This window comes from Pelophylax lessonae (genome assembly GCF_965119305.1).
Source record: "Pelophylax lessonae genome assembly, chromosome: 3".
Lineage (NCBI taxonomy): Eukaryota > Metazoa > Chordata > Amphibia > Anura > Ranidae > Pelophylax > Pelophylax lessonae.
In genome coordinates, this window is record NC_138770.1 from 196,910,519 (window position 1) to 196,930,043 (window position 19,525).

Here is a 19,525-nt window from a genome sequence, read left to right on the forward strand (position 1 = left end):
CTAGGCCAACATCTATCTTCCAGAAAATGAAATTCTCTCGAAGATCTCATTGTTGATATCAAGATCTAAGGGACATTTCTCAGTGAGGTTCTCTGAGGCTGACGAGTGTTCCAATCCTACACAGTTCAGGGCACATGGTCACCCAACGAAGCAAAGCATCAACATCTTGGTGCTCAGAGCAATAAAACTAGTTCTAAATCACTGGAACCCCTTTTTTCACAGTTGCCTGATAAGGGTACAGTGGGACAACGCCACAACTGTGGTCAATAGCAACCACCAAAGGGGGGGGTTTTCAGGAGTTAACAGTCTTCATTAAAGCAAGTCTGATCATCTTGAGATGAGAAACACTGTGCAGCCCTCTCTGCTGCTCACATCCGTGGAGTTGGCATTTGAGAAGGCAGATTATGTACGCGGTCACTGTCTGGCCAAAGAGGAATGGACCCGTCATGCTGACATTTGTTCCCTACCGGAACACACTAGCACAGCAGTGAGATCACCGGACTAACATTGCATAGTATGTACAGCAACCTTCTTCCTTTTTTTTTTTTTTAGTTGAATGAAAAACGTTACGTGTGTGCCAGGTATTTGGATTGAAGAAGTGTTTAGAAGGGAAATTTATATATATATATATATATATATATATATATATGCTAGTACACAAAGCAGGCTGTTTGTCACTCAATGTAAGAAAATAAATTTGCCCATGACATCTGTCTTGATTTGTCTGCAGAAAAAAGCCTATGGCAATAAAGACCAGAATGGTAACTCTGCAAGAGTATGATGTATATGTTGAGTGAAATTTAGGGTTATATTGCCTCCTTTTGACGTGAGAAATAGTTTCACCAGTAATAGGTTTCCTGCAAACAGATCACTGATGGAGAATACTGACAGGGCAGAAAAAAGACTTTGCCTAGGAGCATTTAAGTAGGGGTTGTAAAAGAAGCAGGACGCACACGTAGATGGATGGCACATTCATGGAATCCAGACTTTCTGTAGACTGTGATCTCTCTAAAGTTGTCAAGCTACAGATTTGTTGTGGCACAAACATAATCAGGTAGTTGAGGGTTTGTGGAGATGTCGCTCGTTCCTGTCAAGCAACACTGCAGCAGGAGTAAGAGGTATTGCTCTGGGCTAACAACTGTAGTTTAGCAAGGTATATGGTTGCATATGGAACAACCTATTTATGAAGACATCACTTGCCATCTGAATATTTGGTGTTTTGGCAAGCCCCCTAGCACCACCTTTTATGGTGTGATCAGCTTGTGTCATCTCATCTCTGTTCCTCTTTGTCATAATCTTATGGCTGAGAAGGTAGATCAGATGTCCCTTGGGGTAGTACCGGAAGATTATCTTTGATTGTAGTGCGAGAGGGTTTCTCAAATTTTACTGTAAAAGTGGAAGTACACTTCAAAAGCTTGTTAGCTTAAAGCGTAATTTCCGGGTTGACATCTAATCCTAAAACTGCTCCTACCCCTTTCTAACACCTGTACTAACTACCCTGCAGAAGGCAGGGAGCTTCATTGAGTATTTTACTCATTAACATAGTAGCTAATCAAACCTTATTACAAGGCAGTTGCATTGTAATTGTGTTTCTTGCTTATTGCAGGCTGAGGGCTCTGTCCAGCGGGGGTTCTGTTACTTCCCCACCACTCTCCCCAGCATTGCCAAAGTACAAACTTGCAGATTATCGGTACGGCCGGGAAGAGATGCTTGCACTTTATGTAAAGGACAATAAGGTAAGCAGTATGTTTCATTTTTCTTGCATTTCATTCTGTGGTTAATATACATTTCTTGCTAACTTTACCTGCCCAAAGACAGAAATAAAGTAGTTGGCACAGAAATAATTTTATTTTTTTTTATTTTTTGCCTCTACAAAACCAGATTTAACCTGCAGGTGATCCTTGAGTTTAATTCTTATAGCAATACTTTTCCATTAGAAGTTCATTGAGGGAAAGCTTGCCTAGAGAAACATATTGGCTGCACTTTCTGCTACTCATTCTGCAATTGCCAGTCACCTACCTGTCATTGCTGACCATCTTGCTATCTGATTTCAAGTATTTAAAGGGTAACCACTTTTGTTAGGAAAAAATTACAAAAATACAGCATATGCAATTGCTACACAAGCCATATTGAAATTGTATATAATTAAAAATTGCCTTTCCTTTTCAAGCAGCAGCGCTATAATTTTCTGTAAAATGCAATATTGCAAACTTAAAAGTGTATAAAGGGTGCGCTGATAAAGTAAAAAGTGCTGCAACCAAATGTGGTCTGAAATAAAAGGAAATAAATTATTAATTAATAATTTATTTATTTTAGCGCACCAGACTATTTCAATATTGCAAACTGGTCGGGATCCATATAACATTGCTGTTCTGAAGTCCCCCATAAATGTCAGTTTCTGCTTGTGTGATTGGCTCACTGATTTTCTAAGACGTTTGCACTAAGATCTAAGTTGGAATTTAGGCATCCTCTGCAACAGAAAATAAATTTTCTGCAGAGCAAGAGGTAGAACTCTGCAACAAAGTTTAAAAATCCTTGCAATATATGAGGGGTGTTCAAGTCAAACTGGGACTTTTGCATTTATATAATAAAATAACAAATTTCAAGGAGTGAAAACTGCTTTTAATTTTTGACATACTCTCCTGCTACATTTTTACACTTATCCCAACGTTTAATGCCTGGAAAGCTTCAGCGTGGAATGATTTTTCATTACGCCTGAACCATCCTAGGACAGCTTGCTTCACTTTCTCATCAGAAAGATTTGTTCCTTGTTCAATTTCACTACAGGTTATACATCGATTATCCAGGATCAGGTTTTCCACGTGCTGAATCTTCACTGAAGGACGAATGGCAATCTTTGATACATTTACATCATTCAAATGTCTTACTGAGTGTCTTATCACTGTTATTTGCTTGAAGTCTAATCCGGATATCGGCAGGTTTTCACAAGAAACTTCATTACCACTTGCTGTTCCATACACATACAGTGCCTTGCGAAAGTATTCGGCCCCCTTGAACTTTGCGACCTTTTGCCACATTTCAGGCTTCAAACCTAAAGATATAAAATTAATTTTTTGTGAAGAATCAACAAGTGGGACACAATCATGAAGTGGAACTAAATTTATTGGATATTTCAAACTTTAACAAATAAACTGAAAAATTGGGCGTGCAAAATTATTCAGCCCCTTTACTTTCAGTGCAGCAAACTCTCTCCAGAAGTTCAGTGAGGATCTCTGAATGATCCAATGTTGACCTAAATGACTGATGATGATAAATAGAATCCATCTGTGTGTAATCAAGTCTCCGTATAAATGCTTCTGCACTGTAATAGTCTCAGAGGTCCGTTTAAAGCGCAGAGAGCATCATGAAGAACAAGGAACACACCAGGCAGGTCCAAGATACTGTTGTGGAGAAGTTTAAAGCCGGATTTAGATACAAAAAGATTTCTCTGTCGCTCATTGACAGACGTAGTCTTCTTGATTCACAAGAACTGGGTTATGCTGCCCTCTACAGGAGTAGGACTAGGCAGAAAGAAAAAACGTTCTGGCTCCACCCTAGGGGCAGTCCCAGAGGGTATATCCTCTTCCTGTCTGCTACAGAGAATCAGTTTTTCTCTATCGCTCATTGACAGACGTAGTCCTCGGTGATACAGCACCTTCGGGTTATGTTGCCTCCACAGGAGCAGGACTAGACAGGAAATTAAAAAGCTCTGGCCACACCCTAGGGGCAGTCCCAGAGGGTATATCCTCTCTCTCTCTGCCTCAGCAAATCAGTTATTTTCTGTCTAGTTAGGAGTAAGGACCTAGATACCTTGCTGGGATCTTCGGTCCTGGCAAGATTTTTTTCTTAAAAGATTTTTTAGACAGCTTTTTTTCTCCAGTGTTCCTGTGAGATCTTCAAGCAAGAAAGCTGAACTGGGCGACGGGCTGGATGTTGAGATCCGGTGGTCACCCCAGTTCAGCCTACGAGCGCGTGCAGGCCATAGCTCCGCGCTGGGTCGGCCGCGACAAAGTCCCATTAAGGGACTGACCCCGCGAGTTAAACGTCTCGCTGAAACGCCAAAGACCATGAGTCACGGCGTCCATACCGGTCGACAGCCCTCCCGCCCCGGTGGAGAGGGGTACTGTCAGGAGTTGGTGCCCGCCTGGTTCCGGTATGGTGAGTAGTATGTTCCCCCTTTTCCCCTGACGGGTCTTGTGGTGAACGCAGGCCCCTCTCTGTATGGTAAGATAGAGTCCCCCTCTATCCTATAACATGACACAGATCCCCCTACTTTGAGTGTGATTTTATGTGCAAACAGCCAGGAGGCTTGGTTTGGGAGCTAACAATCTAATTGTATACATGTTTAAAAGATTGTAATCAGTGGCATTCTGGGAATCTTACTGTGATAAGAATAAGGTACCTACCAGTCAGAAGCCACGGACATGTAGACTGCCTTCCTAAATCAGATCTCCAGCTATAAGCAGGCCTCCCGAATGGCCATGCGGTCCGCCAGGGCCGGTACCGCCAACCACGCCAAATCCCCATGCAGAGAGAGTGTTGTGTGCCCTGCAGCACACCGCTATTCAGTACAGGCCGCCGCCATTTTTTTTGCTGGATCGCACGAGCCGCCATTTTGGCGTAGCCTCGTGTCTCCAGCATGGGGGCGGCCATGTTTGAGGTGATCCAAACACCTCGTGGAGCTAGGGGAGGCGCCGGAAGGCGTGCAGAGGGGCGGAGCCGCCTCCTTTCTTCCTGGGCAGCCAGCCAAAAGACTTCCTGTTTGTCAAGACAGCGCTGTAACCTGTTGCAGTTAAACTCTGAGCATCAAGTGGTGAGCCTGGGGGTCTATCTCTCTCTCTCTCGATCGATAGGGATCCCTAGCAGGTAACACTAAGGGGCTTTTGTGGCGCTGGGGGTCTGAAAAAAAAAAAAAAAAAAAAAGTTTTTTATTTTTGAATTATATTATCCAGGAAGTGACTGGAATTATCATGGACCCTGCCACACATATTCCCCCACCTGTTTCCCTCGAGGGGGCCACGGGACCCGCCGGTGCACAGAGTGTAGAGGCATTTACAGCAATTTTGGAGTCTATGGTGGCTCGGGTGGAGGCGGCCTGTCAGGGACGGGGGTCAAGGAAGCGACCCCCGCCTACCCCTATATTATCTGACACCTCTGACTCAGATTCAGAGATGGTCACTGCAGTTGCAGGTCCCTCTGCAAGGGCTGTTACCTCAGGTAAAGCTCCCTCAGACAGTGAGGAGGACGTTTCTTCTCCCGCTATAATTCAGGAAGAAGCATTGGTGGACGCACTAGTTGTGGCAGTGCAGGAAACCTTAAAACTTGAGGTTTCACCGGCAGAGGCAACTGAAACAGAGATTCCCTTTGGTACTAACAAACCCACCAAAACGGTGAAGGTTTTTCCTGTACCCAAGTGTTTTGGTAATAAGATTAAAGGAGAATGGGAGCATTCTAAACGTACCTTTACTATTTCCAAGCGTATTGCTAGACGCTATCCGTTTGAGGAATCCATCATTAAGAAATGGACGGTACCACCAGTGGTGGATCCACCTATTTCCAGGCTGAATAAAGCCACGGTTATCCCAGTGGAGGACACTTCGTCCTTTAAGGATCCGGTGGATCGAAAGATGGAAGCAGAGTCCCGCACCATCTTCTCTCTGATAGGGTCAGCATTTAGACCAGTAATTGTTATTGGTCTAGTTTCCCAGACACTTACGGAATGGGCGAGAATGGTACGCCAAGACCTTAGGGGAAAAGATATTCCCCAGGAGACATCTGATTTGATGGAACAGATTATACAAGGGCTACAGTTTATCTGTGACGCAGCCTTGGACACTACTCCCCTATTAGGGCATGCATCTATGTCAGCGGTCATCCTCAGACGTGTGCTGTGGTTAAAATGCTGGTCAGCTGACCTAGGTTCCAAAAAGACCTTGACAAATCTCCCCTTTCAGGGGAATCGTCTATTTGGGGCCAACCTAGATGAAATCATTAAGGATGCCACTGGGGGCAAGAGCACTTTTTTGCCACAGGCTGCTAAAGCTAAGGGACCTCGCAACAAGCGAGGACCTTTCTTTACCGCCCATAAAGGGCGCCCGGCTGGAACAAGCGGGAAAGGCAAGACTCCTCCAGGAGGGTTCAAGAAGGGCTGGTCGGACAAACAGAGGACCAACCCAGCCAAACCCGAAGCAAAGGAGTACACAGCCTGAAGGTGCGCCCCCACCCGGTTTCAGGGTGGGGGGACGTTTTCACCGGTATTCAGGACATTAGATCGAGCATCAACCACTACTACCGGTGCGATTCTTCCTTTCCAACATTTTAGTACTACAGGAAGCGGTAGTTACCGTTCCCTGAATAGATCTTTTCCTTTACCTTTTCCTAAGATTAGTCCCTATGCCTCACAGGAATCGGATCTGGTTGACCAGACAGGCCAAGTAGCCTCTAGTCGGGTGACTTCGGTCCCTGAGGTTCAACCAGAAAAGATCACCCTTCCTGATAACAATCAGGTATCTGATAAATGTGTGGGAACAGAAAACGACCAGACTTTCTTGGATGGTCGGGGCCAGATACCTCTAGGGACGCCTGGTTCAGATCCAATCAGCGCCAGTGGTCCTAGAAATTCTAGGCTGGCCTCGTCAAGCCGGCCTGGCCGACTTGGACATGCTAGTCGCAGACGTTCCGTGGGAACTTCGTCTCAGGGAGTGTCTGTGGTCTCAAGGACCAATTTACCATCGTGCTTTACAGTCGCTGGTTTTAATGGCCTGGCCATTGAGACCCAAGTACTGAAGGACAGAGGTTTGTCTACTTCAGTCATTCCTACCCTTATTAAAGCAAGGAAAGCGACTTCCAGCAAGGTCTATTATCACACATGGAAGACTTATATTGCATGGTGCGAATCTTTAGGATTTCCTCCACGTACCTATTCGGTGACTCGAATATTGGCTTTTTTGCAACAAGGGGTTGAGCAGAAGCTAGCCTTGAGCACCATCAAGGGTCAAGTTTCAGCATTAGCAATCTTCTTTCAGAAACCTTTAGCTACCAAGTCCTTGGTGCGGAATTTCATCCAGGGGGTGCGGCACCTGGCTCCACCAGTCCGCGCGCCCTTACCGCCCTGGGATCTTAATTTGGTTTTGTCGGTTCTACAGAAACCTCCCTTTGAAAACATCAGGGAGATTCCCTTGCTTACTTTATCCCAGAAGGTGGCCTTCTTGGTGGCTATCACTTCTGCTCGCAGGGTGTCAGAACTGGCTGCATTATCATGCCAGTCCCCATACCTAGTGATTCATAGGGATAAGGTAGTACTTCATCCTAAGCCATCTTTTCTTCCTAAGGTGGTTTCAGATTTTCATCTGAATGAAGATATTGTACTACCTTCCTTGTGTCCTCAGCCCAAGCATCATCGGGAACATGCGTTGCATTCCTTAGATGTGGTTCGGGCAATCAGGGTATACCTGAAAGCTACGGAATCATTCCGTAAGACGGATTCACTTTTTGTGATCACGGATGGCCCCAGAAAGGGTTTGCCTGCATCTGCCGTGACCATTGCCAAATGGATTAGACAGACGGTGGTACAGGCTTATTCTATTAAGGGTCAGAGTCCTCCGTTCCCTGTTAGGGCGCACTCCACTCGAGCGCTCAGTACTTCCTGGGCCTTTCGCCATCAGGCGTCAGTGGTCCAGGTATGTAAGGCAGCCACCTGGTCGTCGGTACATACCTTCACAAAATTCTATAAAATTGATGTGACGGCATCGGCGGATGCCTCATTTGGCCGCAAGGTTTTGCAGGCCGCAATTTGAGGAGACCGGTGGTCTACCTCGAGGGTTTTTTTCTGTTTGAAGAAAAAAAAAAAAAAAAATTTCTCTTTTTTGTTGAGTCTCATCATTAAGGATGAACATTGTAAACTTCTAGTTGGCACCGGTTGGGCCTTCTAGATTGGGATTTGATTTTCATTTTCCCACCCCTCATTTGTGATACTGCTCTGGGACGTCCCGAAGGTGCTGTATCACCGAGGACTACGTCTGTCAATGAGCGATAGAGAAAAATGGATTTTTGTAAAATCTTACCGTAAAATCCTTTTCTCTTAGCTCATTGACAGACGTAGTCCCCGCCCCTCTGTTTTTTGAGTTGGGTTGGGTTAAAATCTCTAAAGACTGCTTTTTCACATAACTGATTTGCTGAGGCAGAGAAAGAGAGGATATACCCTCTGGGACTGCCCCTAGGGTGTGGCCAGAGCTTTTTAATTTCCTGTCTAGTCCTGCTCCTGTGGAGGCAACATAACCCGAAGGTGCTGTATCACCGAGGACTACGTCTGTCAATGAGCTAAGAGAAAAGGATTTTACGGTAAGATTTTACAAAAATCCATTTTTTTCTGTCTAGTCAGGAGTAAGGACCTAAGTTCCTTGCTGGGATCTTTTTGGTCCTGGCAAGATTTTTTCTTTAGAAAAAATATTTTTTAGGTAGTTTTCTCCAGTGTTTTTTTTCTGTGAGATCTTCAAGCAAAAACGCCGGACTGGGCGACACTAGTGGTCACCCCAGCCGGCCTACGAGCGCGCGCAGACCATTGCATTGCGCTTGGTCGGCCGCGACACATTCAAGTAAGTATGCGGGGCCGGGCGACGGGCTGGATGTTGAGATCCAGTGGTCACCCCGGTTTCTGCCTACGAGCGCGTGCAGACCAGAGCTCCGCGCTGGGTCGGCCGCGACGGAGTCCCATTGGAGGGACTGACCTTGCGAGTTAAAAGTCTCGCTTGGACGCCAGGAACCACAGAGTCGAGGCGTCCGGAGTGGTCCCGGTGGAGAGGGTATTGTGAAGAGAGGGTTCCTGTCGGTTCGGTATGGTGAGTAAACGTTCCCTTTTTTCCTCGTTATGAGGCAGTATGAATTATGGGCCCCTCCATACATGGTCAGTATATATCTGACACTAAAAGTCCCCCTTGTAAATACAGTATGTGTTTGGTGGGAAGTGGACTTGGTTTGAGAGCTAACACTCTACCCAGCAGACTGTAGTATTACAGCAGACATAGGAGGTATAATCCTACCTTAATTGTAGTGTACCTCCTGCAGATCGATAAACCGCCACTTAGCAGAGATGCAGGTGGATTTGCTGGGAAAAACGATTTCGGCGGTCCGCCGCCATTTTGCCGTAGACCAGGTGCATGTATGTCCTCAGGTCACGCCGGCCGCCATGTTTTTGGAGTCTATTGTCTCCTGTATGGGGGCGGCCATGTTTGATGAGCCCAGCTACCTCGTGGAGAGCTGGGAACGCCGGAAGGCGTACACAGGGGGCGGAGCCACGTCCTTCTACCCGGGAAAACGAACACCGCTCTTTCCAGTCTGTAAAAGACAGACGCTGACTGCAGTTGGTTGGAAACTTCTCTGCATCGGGTGGTGAGCCTTGGGGGTCCCTCTCTCTCTCTGTGGGGATCGAGAAGCAGGTACTCTGAGGGGCGCTATTGCGCTAGGGGGAGACACATAAAAAAAAGAGGTATTTTTTTTATTTAAAAAAAAAAAAGAAAGTTTTTTGTTTTTTCTGGCAGAGGTGTCCTGAATTAACATGGACCCTGCCACTCATGTATCTCCACCGGATCCCCTCGAGGTGTCTGCAGGATCCTCCAGCACCCCACTGATGGTTGAATCATTGTCCGCTATTATGGAAACTTTTGTGTCCCGGGTGGAAGTGGCTTGTCATTGACAGGGCGCAAGAAAGCGACCCCCGCCTAACCCCTTATTATCTGAAACTTCGGATTCAGACTCTGAGCCTATTTCTGCAGTTGCAGGTACTTCTTTTGGGATTGGTGTCTCGGGTACTGTCTCTTCAGACAGTGAGGAGGATGTTTCGGCATCAGCCATAGCCCGAGAGGAAGCGTTGGTAAACGCACTCATTGTATCTGTTCAAGAAACCTTAAGATTACAGGGTATTCCGTCGGAAATAGCTGAAACAATCCCTTTTGGGACTAAAAAACGCATGAAAATGGCGAAGGTTTTTCCATTGCCCAAATGTTTTTGGCAATCCAATCAAAGAGGAATGGAGTCTGCCAAAACGCACCTCTGCTATTTCTAAACTCATTAACTGGCGTTATCCGTTGAGGAAACCCTCATTAAGAAATGGACAGAACCACCTGTGGTGGATTCACCAATTGCTAGATTGAATAAAGCCACGGTTATTCCTTTAGAAGACGCTCCGTCTTTTAAAGATCCAGTGGATCGCAAGATAGAACCTATGTCTCGCACCTTGTTTTCCTAGATTGGATCAGCTTTCAGACCAATAATTGCTATTGGTCTGGTTTCGCAGACTGTAACTGAATGGACCAAGTGGTTACGCCGGGACTTAGAAGAGGTCCCTCAGGCGGTATCAGATTTGTTGGAACAAATGATACAGGGGTTACAGTTTGTGTGTGATGCGGCGTTAGACGCCACTCCATTATTGGCGCGAGCATCAGTTTCAGCAGTGGTTCTCAGGCGTACACTGTGGCTAAAAGGTTGGTTAGCCGACCAAGGTTCCAAAAAAGCATTAGCTAATATCCCCTTTTTAGGAGAGCGTCTATTTGGAGCCAACTTAGATGAGATCATTAAGGATCTCACGGGTGGAAAGAGCACCTTTTTACCGCAAGATGTTAAGGGTAAAGGAACTCGTCAAAGACGAGGGCCTTCTTTCTCTGCTCACAAAGTTTTTTCGTCCCACGGGTGAAAAAATTAAGTCCTCCAAAGCTCCTTCAGGAGGCTTCAGGGGACGTTGGTCGGGCAAGCAAAAGCCCGCCCCCTCCAGACCTGAAGATAAATCGTCCAAAGCCTGAAGGTGCGCCCCCACCCATAATTGGGGTGGGGGGACGTCTTCGCCGGTTCCCGGATCCATGGCTTTCCAGAATCCCGGACAAGTGGGTTTTGCGAAGTCATAAGGTCAGGGTACAAGATCGAGTTTCGATCTCTCCCACCGGCGCGATTCTTCCCTTCCAATATCCGACTATCCCCGGATCGTTTAGAAGATCTGCGGAGAGCAGTCACGGATTTACTACAACAAGGAGTGGTAGTCCACGTTCCTTGGACAGAACGTTTTCAAGGGTTTTATTCAAACCTATTTACAATACCCAGGAAAGAGGGCAAAGTGCGTCCAATTCTGGACTTAAGGGCACTCAATTCCTTTCTCAACATAAGGAAATTCAAGATGGAATCCATTCGCACAGTAGCAGCCTTCCTGCATCCAGGGGATGTCCTAGCGTCCATAGACATCAAGGACGCCTATCTTCACATTCCCATTTTTCGCAGGATATCAGCGGTTTCTACGCTTTTCCGTAGAAGAGAACCACTATCAGTTTGTGGCGTTACCTTTCGGTCTCGCCACGGCTCCTCGGGTCTTCACGAAGGTGTTGGCCCCAATGTTGGCACTACTGCGCCAAAGAGGCATATCGATTCTAGGTTACCTAGACGATCTCCTGCTTCATGCAGAGTCTCCTCAGACCCTGCTACAAAACATAGAAATTACTATAATTTCTTTACAGGAATTCGGGTGGCTGGTGAACCAGCAAAAGTCATTTCTGGTTCCCACTCAGAGGCTCGAATATCTGGGTCTAATTCTAGACACAGTCAGGACAAGAGTTTTCCTTCCGGTAGGGAAACTCTGAAAGATTCAATCAGCAGTCCAGTTGTTACTATCCAACAGCTGGTCTTCCCTTCGGACTTGCATGAGGGTTCTGGGGTTGATGGTGGCTTCCTTCGAAGCAGTCCCATTTGCCCAGTCCCATACCCGAATTCTTCAGCAAGAGATTCTTCTCAGATGGAATCGGAATCCGGAGTCCCTGGACTATCGGATACAATTGAGCAAACAGACCAGAGAGTCTCTGGTCTGGTGGCTTCGGTCTCCGATGCTCAGCCAGGGAAAGTAATTTCTGCCAATATATTGGACGATAGTGACCACGGATGCCAGCCTATCCGGATGGGGAGGAATTCTCGGTCAGTTATCCGTTCAGGGACTTTGGTCCCCGGAAGAATCCAGGTTACCGATAAATGGAACTATTGGAACTGAGAGCGATCAGACTTTGTCTGATTCACTGGACCGAGCAGCTCCAGGGCAGCCCGGTTCGGATCCAGTTGGACAACGTTACGGCCGTGGCTTATGTCAATCACCAGGGGGGCACCAAGAGTGTCCGAGCGGCCAAAGAAGTGGCTTGCATTCTTCGCTGGGCGGAACGATTTGTTCCAGCTATCTCTGCGGTGTTCATTCCGGGGGTGGAAAATTGGCAGGCAGATTATCTCAGCCGTCAGACTCCGGATCAGGGGGAATGGTCCCTCCATCCAGAAGTTTTCCACCAGTTGTGCCTACGTTGGGGCACCCCGGATGTGGATCTGTTGGCATCACGATTCAACAGAAAAGTACAGAGATTCGTGGCTCGCTCCCGCGATCCTCTAGCATAGACCGCAGACGCACTGGTCACCCCGTGGGGGCAATACCAGCTAATGTATGCCTTCCCTCCTCTTGGGTTACTGCCAAGACTTCTTCGCAGGATAGAGGAGGAAGGAATTCCAGTAATCCTGGCAGCTCCGGACTGGCCTCGTCGAGCTTGATACGCCGACTTGGTCAGACTGGTGGCGGACGTCCCGTGGAGACTTCCTCTCAGGGAGGATCTACTGTCTCAGGGACCGATCTTCCATCCTGCTTTACGATCGCTGGTTTTAAACGGCCTGGTTATTGAGACCCAGGTGCTGAAGGACAAGGGATTGTCAGCTTCAGTTTTTCCTACTCTAGTTAAAACAAGGAAAGCGACTTCCAGAAAGATTATCATCGTACATGGAAGTCTTATATTGTGTGGTGTGAATCCCTTGGGTTCCATCTACAGCTTTATTCGGTAGCCCGAATATTGGCTTCTCTGCAACAGGGAGTTGAGCAGAAGCTGGCCTTGAGTGTTATCAAGGGTCTGGTTTCAGCATTTGCTATCTTCTTTCAGAAGCCTTTGTCTACTCATTCCTTGGTGCGGAATTTCATCCAGGGGGTGCGACACCTGGCTCCGCCAGTGCACGCGCCGTTACCATCCTGGGATCTTAATTTGGTGCTGTCGGTTCTTCAGACACCTCCCTTTGAAAATATTAGGGAGATTCCCTTGCTTACTTTATCCCAGAAGGTGGTCTTCTTGGTGGCTATCACTTCTGCACGCAGGGTGTCAGAACTGGCTGCATTATCCTGTTGTTCCCCAGATCTGGTGGTTCATAGGGATAAGGTTGTTCTTCATCCGAATCCATCCTTCCTTCCTATGGTGGTTTCAAAGTTTCATTGAATGAGGACAGTGTATTGTCCTTCCTATGTTCTTAGCCCAATCATCCTCGAGAATTTGCATGGCATTCCTTGGATGTAGTTCGGGCGATCAGGATATATTTGAATACTACGGATTCAATTTGTAAGACGGATTCACAGTTTGTGATCACGGATGGCCCTAAGAAGGGGTTGCCTGTTCTGCTGCGACCATCTTTAGATGGATCAGACAGACGGTGGTATAGGCTTATTTTATCTAAGGGTCGGGATCCCCCGTTCCCTGTTAAGGCGCATTCTACTCGGGCGCTTAGAGTTTCCTGGACCCTCCGCCATCAGGCGTCAGTGGTTCAGGTTTTCAAGGCGACTGTTTAGTCGTCGGTTCATATCTTTACAATATTGTATAAGGTTTATGTGATGGCATCGTCAGATGTCTCTTCTGGCCGCAAGGTTCCTGCAGGCCACTGTTTGAGGAGACTGTTGGTCTACCTCGAGGATTTGTGGGGTAGGTCTCATCTGTTTACTCAATGAGTCCTTTGATACTTCTGGTTGGCTCCGGTTGGGCCTTCTAGTTTGGATTTTGATTTCGGTCAATCCCACCCCTCATTTGTGGCACTGCTTCTGGATGTCCCAGTTCTTGTGAATCAAGAAGACTACGTCTGTCAATGAGCGACAGAGAAAATCGGATTTTTGTAAGATCTTACCGTAAAATCCTTTTCTCTTAAGCTCATTGACAGACGTAGTACCCGCCCCTCTATCATTGTGTTGGGTTGGGTTAAATTCTGTGTTACTGCTTTGGGACAGAACTGATTCTCTGTAGCAGACAGGAAGAGGATATACCCTCTGGGACTGCCCCTAGGGTGGAGCCAGAACGTTTTTTCTTTCTGCCTAGTCCTACTCCTGTAGAGGGCAGCATAACCCAGTTCTTGTGAATCAAGAAGACTACGTCTGTCAATGAGCTTAAGAGAAAAGGATTTTACGGTAAGATCTTACAAAAATCCGATTTTCCCAAGCTTTAAACATCCCAAGGAGCACTATGCAAGCGATAATATTGAAATGGAAGGAGTATCAGACCACTGCAAATCCACGAAGACCTGGCCGTCCCTCTAAACTTTCAGCTCATACAAGGAGAAGACTGATCAGAGATGCAGCCAAGAGGCCCATGATCACTCTGAATGAACTGCAGAGATCTACAGCTGAGGTGGGAGACTCTGTCCATAGGACAAAAATCAGTCGTATACTGCACAAATCTGGCCTTAATGGAAGAGTGGCAAGAAGAAAGCCATTTCTTCAAGATATCCATAAAAAGTGTTGTTTAAAGTTTGCCACAAGCCACCTGGGAGACACACCAAACCTGTGGAAGGTGTTCTGGTCAGATGAAACCAAAATCAAACTTTTTGGCAACAATGCAAAACGTTATGTTTGGCATAAAAGCAACACAGCTCATCACCCTGAACACCCCATCCCCACTGTCAAACATGGTGGTGACAGCATCATGGTTTGGGCCTGCTTTTCTTCAGCAGGGACAGGGAAGATGATTAAATTGATGGGAAGATGGATGGAGCCAAATACAGGACCATTCTGGAAGAAAACCTGATGGAGTCTGCAAAAGACCTGATACTGGGACGGAGATTTGTCTGCCAACAAGACAATGATCCAAAACATAAAGCAAAATCTACAATGGAATGGTTCCCCAATAAACATATCCAGGTGTTAGAATGACCAAGTCAAATTCCAGACCTGAATCCAATCGAGAATCTGTGGAAAGAACTGAAACTGCTGTTCACAAACGCTCTCCATCCAACCTCACTGAGCTTGAGCTGTTTTGCAAGGAGGAATGGGCAAAAATTTCAGTCTCTCGATGTGCAAAACTGATAGAGACATACCCCAAGCGACTTGCAGCTGTAATCACAGCAAAAGGTGGCGCTACAAAGTATTTACTTAAGGGGGCTGAATCATTTTGTATGCCCAATTTTTCAGTTTTTTGTTAGTTTGAAATTTCCAATAAATTTCGTTCCACCTCATGATTTTCCCACTTGTTGATTCTTCGCAAAAAAGTACAGTTTTATATCTTTGTTTGAAGCCTGAAATGTGGCAAAAGGTTGAAAAGTTCAAGGGGGCCGAATACTTTCGCAAGGCACTGTACTAACACTGCTGTCTGCCATTTTGCTTAATCTCTGGACTAGCCTGCGACATGTGCCGCCTGTCAGTAATGGGACACACTTGCCACTTCTGCGTTCAGTACCACCATGCTAGCGTCCCTTTTTATACCTGTAAAATTAAATGTCCCAGTTTGCTTTAACACCCCTTGTATATACAGTAGATCTCCCCGAATAAAGAGTGTTTTGTTTTTTTTTTTTTTTTTTTTCCCTTTCTTCGCAACCGAAGCGGAGTTACTGCTTAAGTGATTTCAAGTCGTTTTTAGGTCAGTGTAATAGCCAGGTAACTAGTATCTTCTAGTGGGATGCCAGTGTCCATTTTTCTTTCAGGAAAGGTTTACTTTCAAGCTGTATGAAGGGAGATCCCTCTTTAGCTGTGTTGCTACACATAAATCCCAGTCATCATTTTTAGAATTTTTCTGGCTATTTTCCTTTTAGTTGAGATGGGTGATAAGAGCACCTTCTCTGACCATGAAAAAAACAATTCTAACCTTGCTGCCTGCAGTAAAGACCACATTTATTATGTATATTCATATATTCTATGCCAAGGGGTTCTACAAGATTGTTTGCATTCCTATGAAAGAACGCACTATGTAGTTTTGCTGTGACATAGAGCATGTTTTATATAATACTGTCATTTTTGTATAATTTTATTTTTCTTCCCCTTTTTCTCTTCCCCTCTTTTCCTAAATCTTAATTCAAAAATCCTGAAAAACAATAGAATCTCACACAGGTTTTGCTCATAAAATATGAATGCATCATTATTTAAAAAAAAAAAAAAAGTTTCTCTTTCGTCCACCGACAGACATAGCTGCTGCTTTATATCATACATGGATGGGTAATAAGCCCCTCCCACTAGGAGTGACCAGGTAGAGCCAAAGGCTTTGACACGCCCAGGGGGCGGGGTCCCTGGGTTATTTCCCCTGGCCTCACCGTTGCATCTCCAGTTTTAGCTGCCTGGTCTTAGGAGTGGCCAAACAGCTCCCTGCTGGGACCTTTTTGTCCTAGCTCAGTTTTAAACATCTTAAAGGGAAACCTTTTTTTTTGTTGCTGCTGACTCTAGTTCCTGTGGAATGCCGGCTGGGTTTCGGACTGGCTTAATGAGAGCCTTACGATCTCCCAGTTGGTGCAAGCGAGCGCTTGCAGACCGTAGCCCCGCGCTGGGTCTCCACAGCAACTATAATCCCACGGTCGGGGCCTGTCCTGCGGGTGAAACACCCCGCTGGAACGCACACACCTGGCATGCCAGCGTCGCAGCGTGCCCCTTGGCACTTTCTGTCAGGATGGATGCCCACCCTCAGCAGCTTGGTCCGGTAAGGACAGTCCCCCCCCCCCCCTTTTCAGGTTAGCAGGCCTGAGGCGGACGTGGACTCCTCCATAGGTGAGTAGGACCCTCGGGTACCCATATCTCCTACCACCCTCCTCCACTATGAGCGGTCACCTGGGACTTTCCCCTCCTACCCTGACCTCTGGACACTTTTAGTGGGGGGTCTCCTATGTAAGTCCCCTTAGGTGCTATACCGGGTAGTGGACGGTGGGGGGAGGCCTCAGAGGGGGGTGCATGGTTGCCCCCCATACCTCTACCTTGGGAGGGGGGTGGTTTCATCCATCGGGTGGTATTTACAAAGAAACTCCCTCGTCTGTCTCATCTCAGACCTCAGATTCTGAGGCCGATATGGTCGCTGGAAACGCAGACCCCCTTTTGGAGGATGCGTCCCCGCATTCAGACTTTTCTGACGCAGAAGAGGATGTCTCCACACCCGCCTTGGCACAGGAAAAGGCGCTGGTGGATGCTTTGATATCCTCAGTGAGGGACACCCTAAAAATCACAGATGCGATTTCTAAATCACAAGGAGCCTTGAGATCCTTTGGATCCCTCAGAGCAAAGAAATCGGCCAAGGTTTCCCCTTGTCCTGAAGTCCTGTCCGCCTTTAGTGGAGGAACAATGGAATCAACCTAATTTGTACGCTTGGAATTCCTAAACGTTTGGCTAGACACTACCCGTTTGAAGAAGAAATCTTACGCAAATGGACGGTCCCCCCTCAGGTTGACCCCCCAGATATAAGGTATAAAGGCCACGGTTTTACCGGTGGCAGAATCCTCATCTCTCCCTGATCCACTTGAGACGTAATGAGGTTTTATCCCGACACCTGTATACGATAGTGGAATCTATTCTCAGGCCTGCCCTAACTACCATTCTAGTCTCTGACTATGTTTGAATGGGTAAAGGCTCTGAGAAAGGCACTGACGGTAACCCCATGGAACTCGCTGACCAATTATCGCAGACTCTGCAAATTGTATGCGATGCTAACCTGGACGTTCTTTCGCTTGCAGCCACAGCGTCAGTGGTAAGTGTGCTCATCAGACGTGCGATCTGGCTAAAGTCCTGGTCGGCCGACCAGGCTTCTAAGAAGCTTTTGGCAGATCTTCCCTTTCAGGCTGATTGCCTTTTTTGGTTCCTCCTTGGATGACTTGATCAAGACTGTCACTGGGGGAAAGAGCACACTCCTTCCTCCCTCAACCAAGGGTAAGTCCCCCTCACGTAAGCGAGGTCCTTCCTTTACAGCCATAAGCGTATTTTTCGTGCGACAGTGCCACAGAAAACCAAACAGTCTTTGGGCGGAAAAGGATCTGGGAAACGGAGGGCTGGTAAGCCGAAATCCTCTGCCCCCAGCACCTCCAAGCAGACCCCTTCTGTCTGAAGGGGTGCCCCCACCCACCTCAGGGGTGGGGGGGAACGTCTTTCTTCCGGGATCCTTGGACCTCACTGTTGCACGACAGGTGGGTCCATGAGGTAATTCAGTCCGGGTACAATATGGTTCCGGTCCGCCAGACAGATTTTTTTTTCCCTCCAATCTTCTGCTGTCCCCAGACCACCTTGCGGGGCTGCAGGAAGCGATTCGGAATATGCTGTCACAAGGCGTGATTGTATCAGTTCCTCATCAGGAACGCTTTCGAGGTTACTATTCGAACCTGTTTACCGCTCCACGGAAGTAGGGCAAATCGCGTCCAATCTTGAACCTCAAAACTCTGAACCGCTTTGTGCGTGTCCAGAAATTTTGCATGGAGTCCATGCGGTCAGTGGTGGCGTTCTTGCATTAGGGGGATGCCCTGGTTCCAAAAACCAGACTGCAGTATCTAGGGATGATCCTAGATTCAGCTTCGGCAAAGGTATTTCTACCTCCTGTGAAGTTACAGAAGTTAGGGGAATCGATACTGTCGCTGCTGGCCTGCGACCTTGTATATCTTAGGTCATCTATGCAGGAGCTGGGCCTGATGGTGTCCTCCTTCAAGGTCGTACCATATGCTCAGGCCCACACAAGACTTTTGCAACAGGAGATCCTTGTCAAATGGGACAAGGATCCTCTATCCCTGGAAAGTCTAATTCGTTTGAGTCGGAAATCCAAGGACTCCCTGAATTGGTGGCTCAGCTCTCTGAATCATCTCCACGGGAAATCCTTCCTTCCAGTATACTGGATGGTGGTGATGACAGATGCCTGTCTGACCGGTGGGGGGGGGGGACTGGGGGTGCTGGGCATCCTGAATGTTCACGGGACCTGGACGTTGGAAGAGTCCAAGCTCCTGATTAACGTTCTGGAACTGAGAGCAATCCAGTTGAGCCTATTCCACTGGACGGAAAATCTCAAGTGGTGTTCTGTCTGAGTCCAGTCCGACAATGTCACGGCCGTGGCATATGTCAATCATCAAGGAGGCATCAGGAGTGCCCTGGATGTAGCCGAGAACCTGCGCTGTGCAGAGGACTACGTCCCTGCCCTATCCGCCATGTACATTCCCGGCGTAGACAATTGGCAGGCGGACTACCTGAGTCGACAAACCCTGGATCAGGGAGAGTGGTCCCTGCATCCACAAGTGTTCCATCAGTTGTCTCCGGTGGGGGATCCCAGATGTGGACCTGTTCGCCTCCAGACAAAACAGGAAAGTTTCAAAGTTTGTGGCTCGATCCAAAGATCCTCTGGCCGATGCAGTAGATGCCCTGGTGGCTCCCTGGAGCCAGTACGGGGGTAATTTATGCGTTTCCTCTGCTGAAACTTTTATCTCGCCTGTCGAGTTGGAGGGGATTCCGGTAATTCTGGTGGCTCCAGATTGGCCCCAGAGATCCTGGTACGCC

The 19,525-nt window shown here is 47.2% G+C and overlaps 1 protein-coding gene across 1 annotated transcript in view; it reads left to right on the plus strand.

The window, feature by feature from the left end:
• Positions 1-19,525, plus strand: part of GIGYF2 (GRB10 interacting GYF protein 2) — a 615,584-nt gene that overhangs the window by 91,841 nt on the left and 504,218 nt on the right. The window contains exon 3 of the mRNA XM_082251280.1: positions 1,607-1,736. Within this exon, the coding sequence (XP_082107406.1) occupies positions 1,607-1,736 (130 nt within the window). The remainder of the gene's footprint in view (positions 1-1,606; positions 1,737-19,525) is intronic.